The sequence below is a fragment of the Lithobates pipiens genome, unplaced genomic scaffold, assembly GCF_037356315.1.
Source record: "Lithobates pipiens isolate NorthernLeopardFrog02 unplaced genomic scaffold, aLitPip1_a1.2 Scaffold_16, whole genome shotgun sequence".
Taxonomy (NCBI): Eukaryota; Metazoa; Chordata; class Amphibia; order Anura; family Ranidae; genus Lithobates; species Lithobates pipiens.
The window spans coordinates 214009140-214027177 of NW_027507748.1; the positions used below are offsets into that span (position 1 = coordinate 214009140).

At 44.5% G+C, this 18038-nt stretch overlaps 1 protein-coding gene across 1 annotated transcript in view; it reads right to left on the reverse strand.

Annotated features, from left to right (window-relative positions):
- YTHDF2 (YTH N6-methyladenosine RNA binding protein F2) overlaps positions 1-18038 on the reverse strand; it is a 40358-nt gene that overhangs the window by 806 nt on the left and 21514 nt on the right. Inside the window, exon 5 of the mRNA XM_077480992.1 lies at positions 3477-3511. Within this exon, the coding sequence (XP_077337118.1) occupies positions 3497-3511 (15 nt within the window). The 3' untranslated portion in view covers positions 3477-3496. The remainder of the gene's footprint in view (positions 1-3476; positions 3512-18038) is intronic.

An 18038-nucleotide genomic window follows, 5' to 3' on the forward strand; every position in this document is an offset into this window, starting at 1 on the left:
GGAACACGTTGTGTGCTAAAATGTTTGCAATTCTGAGCAACACATCTCTGTTGAATTCTAAGAACGAAGTATCCGAAGAAAAAAAAAAAAAAAAAAAAGTGAATGTGGGTAATTCTTATTTTATCTGCCAAAAGGATCTGTCACTCTTCCCTGCAAGCACTTACATTTAAAACTCATTCACACTGTGCAACTGGCATTTTTCTGCACTGGACAAACACCAATCATATGGGAATCAGTTATTGGAATTTTGCGTTCACACTACAACAGCGGTGATGTGCAATGTAGAAAAATGTGATGTCATGCATCACTTGATTAAACTATGTGAAACAAAAAAAAAAAAAAAGTAAGTATACTCAGTTTCATTGAAATCGCTGCCCCCTGCTGGACCACACAAGACGCATGTCTGCACGGTAAAAAACAAAAAATAAAATTCTGCATTTTACCGTGTGAAGCAGTGTGAACAAAATCTTAAATGCCATTGGCAGACAAAAGAACCAATCTGAGTTAAAAGGGATTGTAAAGATCCTCCTTTTCTGGAGTCCCCCGGGGCACTCCTGGCTCCTCCTCTTCTCGTATGCCCCCACAGAGAGCAGCTTCCATTGGAGCACAGTCCCAGGTCCAGTTGCGTCCACGGACAGCCAAACTCGGCGCCGCCCCCGTGTCACTGGATTTTGATTTGTATACATCTATCCAATGAGGACCAGAGGCAGTGGCTGGAGCTGCTGTGTGCTAGTCCTCCGAAATGTTTAGGCAAGAAAAATAAAATAAATAAATAAAAAAGGTGGACTCTTTGAGGGGAGGGGGGTGGGGGGGGGGGTGGCGACACAGCTGCAGCACAAAAAGGTTTTTCACCTTAATGCATAGAAAGCATTAAAGCGAAGTTTCACCATGCAAACATTTTTCACAGCCTTTTATTAATAAAAAAATAAAAATAAAAAAATTCACTCCAATGTTTAACTTACCAGACGTGCCCAGTTACTAGGTGGTGGCTCCTAATCTGCCACTTCTGACTCCACATCGCTTCCTCCCTCGCCTGCACTCCTAAGAAATGCAACTCATTTCCCAGGAGTCAGTGGGCAGGGCTGAGGGGGGGGGGGGGGGGGGGGGAGCGCAATTTCCCGACAGGAAGAGGCAGATCTATGTTATCATAACAACGGGGCAGGACCTCTTCCATCACCACCCGTTATGGCAACTTGCTAATCAATCAGCGCTTTGACCGCCGGAGCATGGCACATGCATGAGATCAAGGTGCATGACAGTTACACAGCATGCACCTCTCAATTGGTTATGCAGGAAGATGTTGCGATTTGACTTCATATGCCCACTTTTCGTGGCAATGGCCAGAAGAGGATCACCTAAGTCGCAAGATAAAAAAAAACAAAAAATTTGGTGGCTGGAACTCCACTTTAAAAAAGGTCAAAAACTTACAACTTCTTTAAAGTGTTTGTAAAAAGGTATTTATTTTTTATTTTTTTTACCTTAATGCATTTTCTGCATTAAAGAGGATGTAAACCCACTCTGCAGGCTTGTACCTACAGGTAAGTCTATAACTTTTACCTGTAGGTACTATGAATATCTTCACGGTTCAGGAGGTATTCACATTTGATGCAGCCGATGATGTCACGTATGACGGTATATCCGCACCATCCCTTCAGAGCTCTGTGCCAGGGTACGCGACTCCCATGCGCATATGCGGGAGAGACCTCATCACGGCACATCCAGAGGACAGGGAGCACGGAAGGAAGACCGGGTGAAGATGGAAACGTCTGTCAAAATACTTAACTGAGCCTGATCCAGCATGTGCCTGAGAGCAGCAGCGGTGTGCCCTCTCTTCACAGGATGCAGATGCAGCTGCTGTCAAGCAAAGCCTGTGATGAAGGAGCAGGGGGGCGGGTTCAAATCACACTGGGGCCCACATAGCAGGTGGCACTAGAAAGGGAAAAAAGGGAGCCAGAAGCGCAGGCAGGGGATCCCAGAAGAGGAGGTTTAACCTGCTCTGTGCAAAACAATTGCATAGAGCAAAGTATGACCTGTTTATATAAAAAAAAAAAAAAAACAAACACACACACACACACACACACACACACACACACGCTTTGAACCTTTACAATCACTAAGCAATACAGCTTGCTCACTTCTCTTCCCCATTCAGTGACTAGAAATTAAAGCAGCAGATAGAGGAGCTAATCCCACTCTTCCCGTTATTGCAGCCATGAACTTGTTTTACCATTTCAATGCCATGACATTTAGAATACATCCTTGGAAGATTACAGGTTGGCAGAAGGGGAATTTACTAAAACAGCTGTGCATAGCAACCATCTTCTAGCTGGGAGGTTGATTTTATATGGAACCTGTGGTTTAGCCCGGTGGACAAGACAAGGGTTCACTTTAGGCAGCATCTTTCTTAGATATGGGATATACATTTTTTGTTAAGTCTAGATTGGGGGTCAGCAACCTGTCGATCGTGATCTACCACGTTTATGTGACTAGTAGATCACAATTAGGTCTCTGCCTTTCCCACCCTTGTGTTCTAGCGGCATAGCAGCTCAGGAAACAAACAGCTCAGGCTTTCGTCACCCGAGCTCTTCATCCGGGAAACAGTGAAAGCGTACCCTAGGCTGCAGAGACGTTCCCCGTCACATGGCTGCGGGGCATGTCTGTGCCTCCTACAGAGCTCTGTCGGCTTGGATAGCAGTGCTGCATCCCTGGATTTGTGTGGTGAGGCTGGCTCAAAAGTACTGCTGGGGCAAATCTGGGCTATTTTACACCAGGGTGTAGTATGCTGATCCCTGCCAGCCCCCCTCTCAAGTCCATCCAAAAACTTGTCTGATATCACATGGGATGAATGAAAGAAGGGGGCCAGTGATGATCAGCGTACCACATCAGGTAGATCTGTGACAGAAGCATCCCTGAGCCACTCTGCATCAGAAAACTACTTCTGTTCCTGACTTCCCTGTACCATACCCTCCTGCCCCCAGTACCATGCCCTTCTGAACTCTGTCTACAATGCCCTCCTGACCTCTGTGCCCCCCTGCCTCTCCCCCCAGTACCAATATGCGTTCCTGACCTCTTTGTACTGTGTCCTCCCAGACCCGCAGCCTTCCTATTCTCCCCCCCATGTTTTTTTTTTTTTTTTTTTTTTTTTTTTTTAAATATATAAAAAAAAAAAAACACTGGGAGGGACAAGACCACACCCCGGCGATCTTCAATATTGTCCAGGTAGATCGCCACTCCTGAAAGGTTGCCTACCCCTGGTCTAGATGCATGGATGCTCATTTGTTACCACTGGCAGTAAGAGCAAAAAAAAGAAAAAAAATCCCCCCCCCCCCCCCACGGTTTATGGGATCTGTCCAGCCTTGTGTTACTCAATATAGTACCTGTGCCTATATAAACTCTAAACGACTTTGATAATTAATTTGTGACATGCATGGAGATGCAGAATGGCAAACATGTATACACATTTTTTGTCAGCTTACCTGATTCTTGGTGCGATATTCTAATTCTTTATTACCTAAAAATGAAAGATCAGAATGATAAGTAGAGGAAATTCATCCACATTAACATGTATTCCCCCCCCCCCCCCCCCCCCCATCTCTGCTAAAGGAAACAGCAAAGCGCAATGTCATCTCACACATTAACATTGCTATAGGCAACGCTATAGGAGTTGAGATTTGTAACAAGCTAATTTGTTTCTTTCTTTAGACACAGAACAATCTTGCAACTGGCAGTTTCTTCATCTCTAAGACCCCTTTCACACTGGGGCGTTTTTTGGGCATTTTTGAGGTGCTTTAGCGTTAAAAAAAGGACCTGTAAAGCGTTTGAAAGAAGCTGCAACTGCAAACCCAAATGTAAAAGACCGAGTGCTTTCACACTGGAACGTTTCAGGCGCTTTAGCTTTAAAAAAAGCGCCTGAAAGAAGCCGCAACTGCAATCCCAATGTAAAAGCCTGAGTGCTTTCACACCGAGGCGCTGCGCTGGCAGGGCATCAAAAAAAGTCCTGCAAGCAGCTTCTTTGTAGCGCTTTTGGAGCGGTGAACACTCCTAAAGCGCCCCTCCCCATTGATATCAATGGGAAGCGCCTGTAAAACGCCTGAAAAGCGCTTTTGGCAGCAGCATTTGTGGGCGCTTTTAACCCTTTATTTGGCCACTAGCAGGGGTTAAAAGCACCCCAATAACGCTGGTAAAGAGCTGCTAGTTTAAGCGGCGCTTTGAGTGTTTTTCGGGAGCTGACATTGTGAAAGGGCTCTTAAAGCACTTGGGCTTTCACATTGGGACTGCAGATGAGGCTTCTTTCAAGCGCTTTAGAGACGCTTTTTTTTTTTTAACGCTAAAGCGCCTGAAAAACGCCCCAGTGTAAAAGGGGTCTTAGGCCCCTTTCACACGAACAGACCATTCAGGTCTACTTGTCAGTTTTGTCGGTGGACCTGAAACAGGCGCTCCATATTAGTCTATGGAGCGACGGATGTCAGCTTAGACATGTCCACAGACATCCGACCCGGTCCACTAAAATCAGACAGATGGCCCTACGTTCGCATCCGTCCCTGGCGGATCAGATCCCTCCATAGCAACCAGTGGTGCTCGACAGGCCCCTCCCCCCTCAGTGAGCGGAGAGGGACCTGTCATCCACCGGCTCAGCAGAGATAATCTCTAGCTGAGCTGGCGCACAGAGGAGGACTCCGCGGCCAAATGAAAAAAAAAAAAACACCACACACCCCCTTATAAAATATACTTATATGTTCTATAAAAAAAAAATAAAAAAAAAAAAAAAAAAAATTAAAAAGAAGAAGATTTTTACACCTATAGTTAGAATAGGAATAAAAAATAAAAAAAAAATAAAAAAAAACACACACTATATAAAACTGCATGTGTCTAGTTCTTCATACTAGAAGTGAGTCAAGCATGTATATCCAGAACACCTCCCTTTTACATAAAAGGGAAAATCTCGTTTGTAGTAAATGTTCCAAAGACTTCCAGGCATTTGATATCTTTATTGTGGTGACGTTTAAAATGCCGGGGAATGCTGTGCTCGTCACAACCCTTGGCAATAAGTCTACGGTGGTCTCCTATTCTCACACGTAATGCGTGAACAGTACGACCCAAAAATGGGTAGAACATGTTATGAACTGCCTGACATCGTAATTCTTACCAAAATTAGTGGCGAGCGATTGTCCTAGGCCGCGTACACACGCGCGGACTGTTGGCCCAACTTTGTCCGTCCAACAGTTTGAGCGAACAGTCCGCTCAAACTTAGCATGGACGGACATGGCCACACACGACGGACGAACAGTTTGCTGAAACCGTGCGCGATGACGTGAACGGCACGTACGACGGGATGAAAAATACGACGTCCTATACACTGCAATGCAACCTTCCGACGTGGAAATCCTTTCTGAGCATGCGCGAGACTTAGTTGGCCGAACAAGCCTACACACGAGCGAACAGTCCGCTGAAACCTTGTTTCAGCGGACAGTTTTTCGGAATTTCCGTAAGACCTTGTTCGGCCAACTGTCCGCTGAAACTGTCCGCTGAAGCCCCACACACGAGCGGACTGTCCGCCCAAACACTGTTCAGCGGACAAGGTTGGGCGAACAGTCCGCGCGTGTGTACGCGGCCCTAGTCCCGTGAGTAATGAATTGGCAGGTCAGGCATCCCACACACACACTGGAAAATGCCCTTTTTAAAAATAGGACCAGATATCCAAAGGGGATCTAGTTGGCTTGTTTTACTTGGTGCCAATACATTTTTTTTTATAGTGCAAGCTCTACGAAAAAGGTAACTTGAGGTACCTTTGGTAATTCCCGGAGCCAAGCATTGGTCTAACAATAAAATATTGTAGTTTATTTTGGAAACTTTCTTCCTAGGGGAGCTAGGAAGCTCACAAGGATATTGTTCTACATGATCCTCCACTCCACTTTTCCCTGTGGGGGTGATGACAACTTCTAAAATGGAGGTAAGAATTACCACTAGTGGGCTTTATATGGTTTCTAGTAGGGATGCACCGAAATTTCAGCCGCCGAAACATATCGGCCGAAAATGGTGTTTTCGGCAAAATGCCGAAAGGAAAATCTTGCCGATAATGGGGCCGAAAATGGGGGTGGGGCCTGTGCGGGGCTCCGCCCCCTGGTGCCGCCCATTGCACGGGTGTTTTCCTGGCTCGTCCTCCATCCCCCCTCCTCCTTTCCTCCCGCCCGACAGTGCGGTCATCTCCGTGTGTCACGGAGCTGTGCATTGAATTTCCCGGGCGGCTGCAGTAACAATGTCCCGCCTCCTGTGACAGACGGTACACTGATCCAATGGCGGGACATTGAATCAGCGTGACGATATTACAGGAGGCGGGACATTGTTACTGCATCCGCCCGGGAAATTCAATGCACAGCTCCGTGACACACGGAGATCACCGCTCTGATCCGGGCATGGGTAAGCGGAGATGCATGTGTTACATTGGATCCTTAATACATATTTGGTGGCAGTGTGCCTTAATCATCTCTTTTTAGGACAAAGTAATAGAACTAATCATATTGATTACAGAGACCACATTGGTACTTGATGCAACATGCTGCTTACTGCATATATCAAACTGGCCCAAAAAAATTAAAATAAAGTACAAGTCTGAAACTATCTACCTCTGGCCACTTGTGTGAATGTAGCCATGCTATATAAACTAGCTCACAGGACAAAGGCTGTACTCCCTTTATTTGCCATATAAAAAAAAATAATAATCTTGATTTTGACCCAGCTAGGTTTTTATCACCATGTGATAGAATGGGGAAGGGTTAAGTTATTGCTAGTAGAGGTAACGATATGAATATTCCCAATAGAAGTCTGTTGGAACGGAACCAGGTAGCTTGCTTGGGGGGCCAGTTCACATCAGATGCAGTTCCGTGTGCTTTTTTTTTTTTGCACAAAATACATGCACAGTGTTTTCCATGTATTCCAATGGCTCTAGTTCACACCATGCAGTCAGTTTCTGCACCGGAAACTGACTGCATGGTGTGAACTAAAGCCATTGGAATACATGGAAAACACTGTGCATGTATTTTTATCAGGCAGGCTGCATCTGAGGGGAACTGGTGAGGCTGCTTTGATCTCTCCTGTACCATGCCTGCAGTCTCTGACCATCTCCTGTACCATGCCTGCAGTCTCAGACCATCTCCTGTACCATGCCTGCAGTCTCAGACCATCTGCTGTACCATGCCTGCAGTCTCTGACCATCTGCTGTACCATGCCTGCAGTCTCTGACCATCTGCTGTACCATGCCTGCAGTCTGACCACCTCCTGTAATATGCCTGCAGTCTCTGACCACCTCCTGTAATATGTCCCCAGTCTCTGACCATCTGCTGTATGAAAATATTTTTTAAAAACAGTCATTTTCGGTATCGGTGCTGTTTCGGTATCGGTTTCGGTTTTCGGCCTAGTGTATTTTCTCATTTTCGGTATCGGTTTCGGCACCAAAAAACCCATTCGGTGCACCCCTAGTTTCTAGTAATGATCATGGGACAGTACTAAATCTAAAAATACAAGTTCGTGGGGGTCCAAAACATGTGCAAAAGACAAGGGGGTTAGCGCTGCAAATGGGCTAAAGAAGGAGGGGGGGGGAGCTCAGGCCCCCCGCTCCATATGAGAAATCACATTGTAGATGTACAGTCCAAAATACACAATGTGTTCAGCAAATGGATTGTTGGACCAGATGCTGTCCTCCTCCCAAAGGCCCATGGTAAGGTTGGTATATACCGGGCAAAGTTCACCCCCATGGCAGTACCCCTATGTTGTAAATAAAACTGCTCACCAAAAGCAAAATTCAGTTTTAGACAAAATTCAGAAGCTTGGATTAAAAATTGTGACTAACAAAATTAAAATCTCCACTTTTAGACAAAAAAAAATAAATAAAGTTGTATAGCCTTCAGGCCCACTTCGTGGGGTATAGAGAGGTGACATCAAGAGATGCCCACCAATATCCCTCCTCCCACGTATAATGTCGAAGGGTTTCGATCACTTCGTTTGAGTCCTTAATATCAGAGGGTAATTGACTCACCAAAGGTTGTAAACAGAAATCAATGTATTTTGATACACCATTTATAAAACTGTTAATGCGGGTCACAATTGGTCTTCCCGGTGGGTTGACCAACAATTTGTTAACCTTAGAGAGGAGGTAGAAGGAAGGGTTTCTACACTATGATGACAACATAAATTGTCTCTTGGTGAGCACCATTTTCCCATGCCTCTTGTACCAAGGTCCTGAGTTCCAGCTGGAATTCTGGTAAAGGGTTGGTCCGTAATTTCAGATACGCGTCTATCAGCCAGCAACCTACTGGCTTCGTTAATATATAATCCACTCGATTTTGTACTAAAAGGCTGCCTCCCTGAAGAAAAAAAAAAAAATAAAAAAAAAAAAACGTAATAGCTAATGCATTTCTAACAGACGCTTTGCTTTACTCAGGTTGTGATATTTCTGAGTATTGGATGTAGCAAATTGCTGAAAGATCTTTATACAGGGCTCGATAAGGTTTCTATATAAGAGCTAGTAGCTCAGGACTTTTTGAACCCTGTTATAGAGTATGCAATAGAAGTTGCAACAGACAAAACTCAGTTTTACAGATTATGGAAGCCAGGTCTCTCCATTGGCATAACCAAAAACAGAAAGCCAAAAAGGATGACCCATCAAACCATGTTTTGGTTATTCAATTTTGCTTTTGGGTGGACTAATCTTTTAAGACCCTTTCAGACTCCGTTCACAACAGCAATAGATTGAAAATGCCAGTGCCAGAAGTAACCATTACAGCAATTCTTTACATAGCACTAGCAAAGCATCTCACAAGCTTCAAGACGCCTGAATACTTCCTTAGAAGAGAATCAGTCACAACTAGGCTTACACAAGTTTCTAATTATTCAGTAAATGTGCCGGCTTAGCTATGGATTTATATGTTCTCCCTTATTTAGCTTAAAAAGAACGACTTTAATTAAATTTAAATACAAGAATCTGAACATTTAGGGTGCTTTCAGACAAGTGGCGTCTGGTACAAATCAGCAGGGGATCCATAAACAGAGCATCTGCTGAACCTGAGCAGAACAGAATAGATGTTACTTAAAGCACAGTGAAGATGCCATCACTACTTTACAAGCCAAAATCTGGGTTTGCCAAGGCATTTGGTGCACAAAATGGATTTATATCCTTTCTGGGTACTGCAGAATACTTTTGCGCCTAGCGTTCATCTTCAAGTTGTTAATTCTGTAAGTGCGCCAGAGAAAGATTTATACATACCCTTTCAATGAAGCTTGCACAATTCATGTTTAAGCCCAGCCCTGGGCAAAATAATAATGCCCACCCATCATTTACAACCTGTGACCATGGCTTTAACTAAAAGCTAGTAATAAAGACAGATAGGATGGGGTTAAGATTCTTGGGAGGGTCTTTACAAAAACACGATTTCATTACAAGAATGTTTTTATTTTAAGATGCACCCATGACTCAGGATTAATGGCACAGAGCAGCCGAGATTCTCCTTTCTGGTCCCTCTTCGGTGCTCCTGGCCCCTCCCTCCTGTTCAGTGCCCCCACAGCAAGCAGCTTGCTATGGGGGCACCCGAGCCCAGCCCCAGCTTCCTGTATCCATGTAGACATGGAGACGCAGTCTGGCCCTGCCCCCCTTTGTCCTTATTGGCTCATTGACAGCAGCAGAAGCCCATGGTGGGACCTGGACGGTCTCTCGTGCAACATTGATGGATGTAGATGGGCTCAGGTAGGTATTGAGGGGGCTGTTGCACACAAGGCTTTATCTTAATGCATTATGAATATATATAATAAATTTAAAAAAACACCCTTCTGCCCTTAGAACCACTTTAACGAAAGCTAAATTGGAGTCAGTAGTTTGCACACCAGGAGTCCAATTAAGAAAATAAGTTAAGATGTGGCTTAGAGCTACTTTAATAAAAGACACTCAAATATTTTAGAGTGCTGTCTATAAGAAGCATTAGCTGATGAGAACTCCCTTCGAAAATCAGGTTTCGATTCCACAGACCCAGCATAACCCATAAGGCAAGTGAGGGGTCCTATACAAGGATTAGGCAGGGGATAGAAGGTAGATGCAGCATCTCATTTTTGCAAATATATCTTTTCATGTGACAACACTGAAGCGATAACACTTTGCTACAATGTAAAGTAGTGAGTGTACAGCTTGTACAACAGTGTAAAATTTGTTCCTTCAAAATAACTCAAAACACAGCCATTAATGTCTAAACCGCTGGCAAAAGCAAGTACACCCCTAAATGAAAATGTCTAAATTGGGCACAAAGTGTCAATATTTTGTGTGGCCGCCTTTATTTTCCAGCACTGCCTTAACCCTTTTGGGCATGGATTTCACTAGCGTTTCACATATTGCCACTGGAGTCCTCTTCCACAACGATATCAGAGCTGGAGAATGTTAGAGACCTAGCACTCCTCTACCTTCCATTTCATGATGCCCCACAGATGCTCAATAGGCTTTAGGTCTGCAGACTTGCTTGGCCAGTCCATCACCTTCACCTTTAACCTCTGCTTCTTTAGTAAGGCAGTAGTCATCTTGGAAATGTGTTTGGGGTCGTTATGTTGGAATACTGCCCTGCGGCCCAGTATCCAAAGGGAGGGGACCATGATCTGCTTCATTATGTCACAATACATGTTGGCATTCATTGTTCTCTCAATGAACTGTAGCTGGCAGCACTCATGCAGCCCCAGACCATGACACTCCCACCACCATGCTTGACTGTAGGCAAGACACACTTGTCTTTATACTCCTCACCTGGTTGCCACCACACGCTTGACACCATCTGAACCAAAATAAGTTTATCTTGGTCTCATCAGACCACAGGACATGGTTCTAGTAATCCATGCCCTTAGTCTGCTTGTCTTCAAACATCTTTAGAAGAGGCTTTCTTCTGGAATGACAGCCATGCAGAACAATTTTATGCAGTTTGTGGCGTATGGTCTGAGCACTGACAGGCTGACCCTCCCACCCCTTCAACCTCTGCAGCAATCATACATCTATTTCCCAAAGACAACCTCTGGATATGACGCTGAGCACGTGTACTCAACTTCTTTAATTGACCATGGCGAGGCCTGTTCTGAGTGGAACCTGTCCTGTTAAACTGCTGTATGGTCTTGGCCACCATGCTGCAGCTCAGTTTCAGGGTCTGGGCAACCTTATAGCCTAGGCCATCTTTATGTAGAAAAACTTTTTTTTTATTTCAGATCCTCAGTTTTGCCATGAGGTGCCATGTTGAACTTCCAGTGACCAGTATGAGAGCGTGAGACTGATAACACCAAATTTAACACACCTGCTCCCCATTCACACCTGAGACCTTGTAACACTGAGTCACATGACACCCGGAGATGGAAAATAGTTAATTGGGCCCAATTTGGACATTTTCACTTAGGGGGCATACTCACTTTTGTTGCCAGCAGTTTCAACATTAATGGCTGTGTGTCGAGTTGAGGAGACCGCAAATTTACACTGTTATACAAGCTGTACACTCACTACTTTACATTGTAGCAAAGTGTCATTTCTTCAGTCTTGTCACATGAAAAGATAGAATAAAAAATATTTACAAAAAATGCGAGGGGTGTATTCACTTTTGCGAGATCCTGTATAAGCTCACCAACATTTGCAAGGAGGAATACAGATCTGATAAGGCTGAGGGATCGGGCTCTACTGCGACAAGCTTACCCTGGAACAAGCGCTAAGGTAGAACTTGCCTGAAAATAATCTGCCTATCCTGGAGCAAATAAGGAGAATATTCACCTGAGTAAATGCAAAAAAGGGAGAAAGGTCTTCTCAAGTCTGAGAAACAATGGAGGAAAGGCCTAGACCCAGGTTAATGGAACCCACTGGTATCAAAAGCATTTCCAGCTACTGTCAGCCAATTGCTGCATCAGAAAACTGAATTGTTTTTTTTTCTTGACCTTGTAGATGCTGAACAGAGGACTAACAGAGCGGGCAGCAGCTCCAGGTGGGAGATGTACCTGTACATCGTGCACACCCCGTCATTCTGTGCTGTGATTGGACTCAGCACAAGTTTTGCAGGCAATTTCAGCCAGCCAATGACAGCCAAAAGAAAGCTCTATTTGTCCACTGTCAGCTGAATCTGGGTCAAAAAAAAAAAAAAAAAGTCCCGGCCATGTTTCTCATTTAACCACTTGCCTTCTGGGCACTTTTACCCACTTCCAGCCCAGGCCAATTTTCAACTTTCAGCACTATCACATTTTGAATTGGGTGGTCATGCATCACTGTACCCAAAAGGAAAATTATATTTTTCACACAAATGGAGCTTTTTTGTGGCATTTTTTTGTTAATGTAATATTTATTTTATTAAAACATAAAACAAAGTACAATAGAGTCAACCATGTTTCATTATTGAGGGTGCAGAGCAGCTGTTTTAGCCTAAGAGGATATCGTTGTACAACATCTAAATTTAAGTGAAGCAAAAACCATAAAAACTGGGGAGACATGGGGAATGGAATGGGGGACAGGGATAAAAACAGATATCATTGCAAGGCATAGAGGGGCTAAAAAGCCTCCATCATACGGCCGTCGGGGGGGGAGGGGTGTAACCATCACGCGGGCCCCCTCTGTGGCCTTCTCGGATGCGGGTCCTACTGGGGCACCAGCGTTACCAGGTGAGTTTTCTGTCTAATGTAACCATCAGAAGGCCGAGAAAATATTTGCTAGAGGGAAAAACATAACAGGTTACAAAGGGCGTGCTGCACCTTGGAGTTCTCCACTTATGAACCGTAGAGGGGAAGAGAGGGGTACAGGTCATATCACTGCAATTAGGGTTTGTGAGACATCATGATCAGGTATGCACATCGCTATTCACAGGCCTCTTCAGCTTTGGTGAGGGCTCTGCTAACTCCAAGAGCATAAAATCCAGGCTAGATGGTAATGGGTGCGTGTCGGCAGTATAATTCCACCACCTAGCCCAGATACTGTTGAAACGTTCACTCCTGTCCTTGCACCTCGCCACCCACTCCTCCGTCTAATTTCATCCACCTTCTTAAGCCACTCTGTTATAGTAGGAATCTGTGGGTGTTTCCAGTAGAGAGGTACAAGCAGTTTAGCAGCATTTAAGAGGTAAGGGAGTGTGCTTTTTTTTTGTAGTGGCTCAAAAGAAGGCAGGGAGGTACAGGAGAAAATAAGGTGGGGAAGACGGGATTTTTATCTGCAGGGCATCTTTTATATAGGTATGAATTTGTAGCCAGAATGGGTTAACTAATGGACAGTCCCACCAAACATGGGAGGAGTGTGTTTTTTCTGGCCACAGCCACGCCAACAGCGGTCTGTGGCTGAGGGGTAGATGAGCGATAGTGCCACAGGAACATGGTACCAAGTGGGTCAGAAGCTTGTGGCGTCTTGTGTCCTGGAAATTGATGGAGCTGCAGTGTGCGAGTCTATACATGTGCGACCGTTGGTCTGCTGAGAACAAACTCCAGATCGCGTTCCCATTCCCGTATAAAGGCCGGTTTTGTGACATGATCCCAGAAGCGGATATCTTTTGGTGGCATTTAATTTTTTGCTAAATAAAAGGTTTTTTGTTTGTTTTCAAAATTTGCAAAACATTTTCATAGTTTGTTATAAAATCCAAACAGGTAATTTTTTTCCTTCACCGATGAGACTGCTCTGATTGGCAGCACAGATAATCATGCATGTTCCTTTTAGAGACGCTGGTTATCTGCTCTCTTCTCGATCCTCATGCTGTCAGCATGAGGAAAGGAGTGCCAATATCTGGCTTCTGTTGATATCTGTGATTGGACACAGCTAATCACGTGGCAAAGAGCCACCAATTTCAATCCTCCGGACACTGCGATGACAGATTGTGCCACCCACACACCACGGCATCATATGAGAGCGTCCTTCAACTACTCGGCCGTGCTGTTGCCGCCATTTGGCTATAATGTGATTGGCTAGTAGTAAACTGCCTTTTCAGGTTTAAAAAAAAAAAAAAAAACAGCGATGTCATAATGTGCTAGTATTAAGGGTGTAGTCTAAATCGAACCGCGCTGAATATTTTAAATGATTCTGCATCAATGCAGAGAACAGCTACAATGTGACTGGTTAAATTAAGTTGTCCAGGCATGCCCTGACACTCCTGGGAGAAGGCTCCCAGCATACTCCACTTTAAAGCGGTTAAAATAACCCTTATTCAATCCTGTCTTGCGTTATGAGCCGCACTGTACATGCTTTATGAAAATTATGTAGCCGTATATCGTATTTTATAGAGGCGCCCATGGAACTGCCCTCCGCTCTCCTCCTGGCTGGCGTCAGCAGGGGATTCTCGGGCCCCTCCTGCTGTGGTTTTCAGATTGTAAGGAGAAGGAGAGTGGTAGGCAGTCACATGAGCACCCAGCTACATATTTAACAAATATTTACAGTAGGGCACTTGTAAGATAGGGGACCAAATAAGACCGTTATTTTAACTGCTTTAGAGTATGCTGGGAGTCTGAGGCTTAACTACAACCTTCAGGGCCCCGGTGCAAGAAACCATGAAGGGCCCCCTGACCCCATCCATCCCAGGGCCCTTTCTCGTGTTCTGCAAGCAGGCCACCTCGGGCAGTCTTGAGGCCCCCCCATGGTGGTGGAACGCCAGGGCCCAGTGTGACCTTTGAGACCCTGGTAGTTCTGCTACTGACCTTACTAATCCAAGGGGGACACTTGAGAAGATCCAAAAAAAAAAAAAATAAAAAAAAAAAAAAAAAAAACAGTACATCCAGAGTACCCTTTAATCCCCCCTGAGTATCCCCTTGGGATTAGTGGAGGTGGGGGGGAGATCAGTGGCAGAGAGGGGGAGGGGCTGGTGACATTAGCACTCACCTCTTCATTTCAGTGGATTACACCTCCCCTTGCTCTCAGTCTGGACTCACAGTGCCTCCAGTAATGCTTTTCCTAACATAGGGACACTGTCCGCACATCTGCTCACAAAGGGGAGAGCTCCCCCCTTCACTGGACTGGCCCTTCAGCTGACTCTCCTCCACTCCAGTTTACCCCTCCAGACATGGAGCTCCTTGGAAGAATGGGCAGAGTGCTGTGCAGTAACCATGAGTGCTCACTCAGGCAGTGTACATTGACACACACAATGGATGACAGCAGTGGTTTGGATTAATTCCTGTGACCTCATGTATGACACCTTGAATTTTGCCATATGCGTAATTTGTCTCCCTGTAATGGCGGTCAATTCAGTCTAGTGAATGCAATGTGTGCATGCGGGTGGAGAGGAACCTCTCCTATACTCAGCGAGGATGTTATTCATGTGTGGAATCTATACATGGTCTTCACAATTATGCATAAATCAAATGAAAATAAAATATATCTAATATTAGTGGTTACCACTTTCACCTAGCAGCAAAAAGGGTCACTGGTTCCAATACATATACACAGATTTAGGAATAGGTCATTTATGACACAAAAGAGCGTGGCTCCTTTGTTTCTTTTCAAAAAACACAATGGAATGCATAACAAATGGATATATCATACCCCTCTCACCGAGTTTAAGTTGCCATCCTGCACTGTGAAAGTAAGTGTTTGTTAAAAACAAAGCCTCCAACTTTGTTGGTTAAAATGTATGCCTCTAAATACCTTTTTGTGATGTATCTTTGGGCTAGTCACACGACTCACGGCTACTGTGCTACTCCGATGCAGGGCTACAGTGGGAGGGGCCAAGCAGCCAGCTTGGTGGTCACGTGACCTCCCAGTTGATGTCAGAGGGAGATCTCAGCCCCTCCCACTCTGGAGTGTTAGAGCGGCCGGGAGTCAGATGACCAGCCTGAAGATACATAAAAAAATAAAAGGATTTGGAGGCATCAATTTTAACCAATTACATAGTGCAGGATGGCAGCAAAGCATAAGGTAGGGTTACAAACTCTTTAACGAGGGTGTGTGCATGGAAGGCAGAATCAATGGTGTAAAGGTCCTCATTTTAGGTTCTACCTTTTGGCTAAATGAAGCTTCTAAGCAGAACAGTGATCCATGCTGTGTAAAAAAAAAAGTAACACTTCAAAACTCACTCGCACGCCTATTATACATTCTTATAGCTTCCAGTGATGACTGGCTTATTGGGCATTTTTCCTCAATTGTTTTTTGATGAAAACCATGGGTAGTAATCGTGATGCATCACAGAATCAAATCATTGAAAGGATAAATCGTAATAGAATTGATGCATGAGACAGTGAAGAGGCACACCTCTAGCTAGTATACATCGCATGTCAAAAGTGGATGTTAGAGCTGCACGATTAATCGTTAAGAATCTAAAGTCACATTCTACTCCCCTCTGGATCTTAAAACAGCATTTTTTATGCAAGTACAGTCACTTGCGACAGCAGACCAAATAAAAAATAAAATAAAAAAAACACATTTCCAGGCAAGTTTATCTCAACATTGGAGATAGATACATTGTAAACATTTTGTTCTTAGATCAAAGGTGATGAACTGTAAATGAGAGAAGTTTAACCACTTAAAGACTAAAACCTTTTTCTGACATTTGTTGCTTACAAGTTAAAATCTGTATTTTAAGCTAGAATATTACTTGGAACACACACACTTTCAGGAAAAAGTTAGCCCAATTTTTTGTAGAATGTGAAAGATATTACGCCACGAGAATCATGATCTTTATTCAAAGCCAAAAGTAGTGATTCTCATTTTAGCCAGAATCGTGCAGCTCTAATAGATGTAAACCCCGATTCATGAAATTTGAGCTGGGCACATATCTGCAGTGTTTTCTGTCTCTTCAAAGCACTAAGTCTAGTGACTGTCTCCTGCTCCTTTCTTCTGTTAGCATAACTGACAATTTCTTTGACAAGTCAAAACCAGGCTGAATTGTGTGGGTGGGTGCTAAAGATTAGCAGAAAGCTGCTTTACTCACAGGACAGGTCTGAAAGTCTCTACCCATCTGCTGTGTCTCAGTTAGGGCTGGGGGGGGGGGGAAAACAAAAAAACAAAAAAAAACACACACACACCTTAAAAATCGAGTTGAGAGGTCAAATCGATTCAAAATGTAAGCAGATCTTTAGTTTTTTTTTTCCAGCACCACGCCGGTCCTGAGAGCAGGGGATTTTAGGCAAGGCCACGGTTTCGGCCTAGTCCGTGAAGTGTGATAAAACACTACACAGTTAAAGCTGAATGGAGTGAAATTCTAACACAATGTGCACCTTCTAAACATTTAAAGCGGAAGACAGCAGATATACATGTAAAACAAAAATGGAGGCTGTTCACTTAACTGGGTTTACATCCACTAACTGAAAAAGAAACCTTCCAGCGATGTGCTGTCGCTGCTGAAGGAGCTTCTATCCTCACCTGGTCTTCCACACGCCGTTGACATCACCGGCTGCATGGGACAGTAAAGGTCTCCTAAATGGAGCACATTTAGGAGATCTTTATAGTAACTATAGGCAAGCCTTATTGTAGGCGTACATAGTTATAAAATCACGCATGGGAGTTTAATCCTACTTTAACATTGCATCCCTCTGTACTTTGTTTTGGACACAGAGGTCAACTAGTTCACAAGAGGCCACCTACATCAAAACTGGAATAACCATCGTTGAACAGTGGTGGGGACTGTCAAAACCATTTGTCTGACATATGGCATTTTTATCATCTTTAAAAAAAGGAGGCTATACTTCTCCTGTGGAACACCAGCGCGCAGTTCGTTCCGTTTTCAGCTGACTGTGAGCTGAAGCCCACTGTCGGCTGATGTCAGAGCAGCCAGTCCAGGCTCTGGAAAAATTTCAACCATATGGGCAGGATCCACCCAGAAGTCTGGATTGGCACCTAGCTCAGCCTTTTAGTCATCTGCCAAGAGCCTGACCCAGCAAATAGACCACCGACCCCCCACAGCCCTGACAGTCAGGGCCCTCGGCTTAGAGGAGAACTTAACGATCAGCAGTGTTTGATCGCTCAGACCTCACTAAAGGGCCCACAGGGGACAGATGTAGCATCAGACTGATGCTGCATCCACCTAAGTGAGCATAAAGGGTGACCCCCCCCCCCCCCCCGGGAAGCCATACTTCTCTTGTAACCT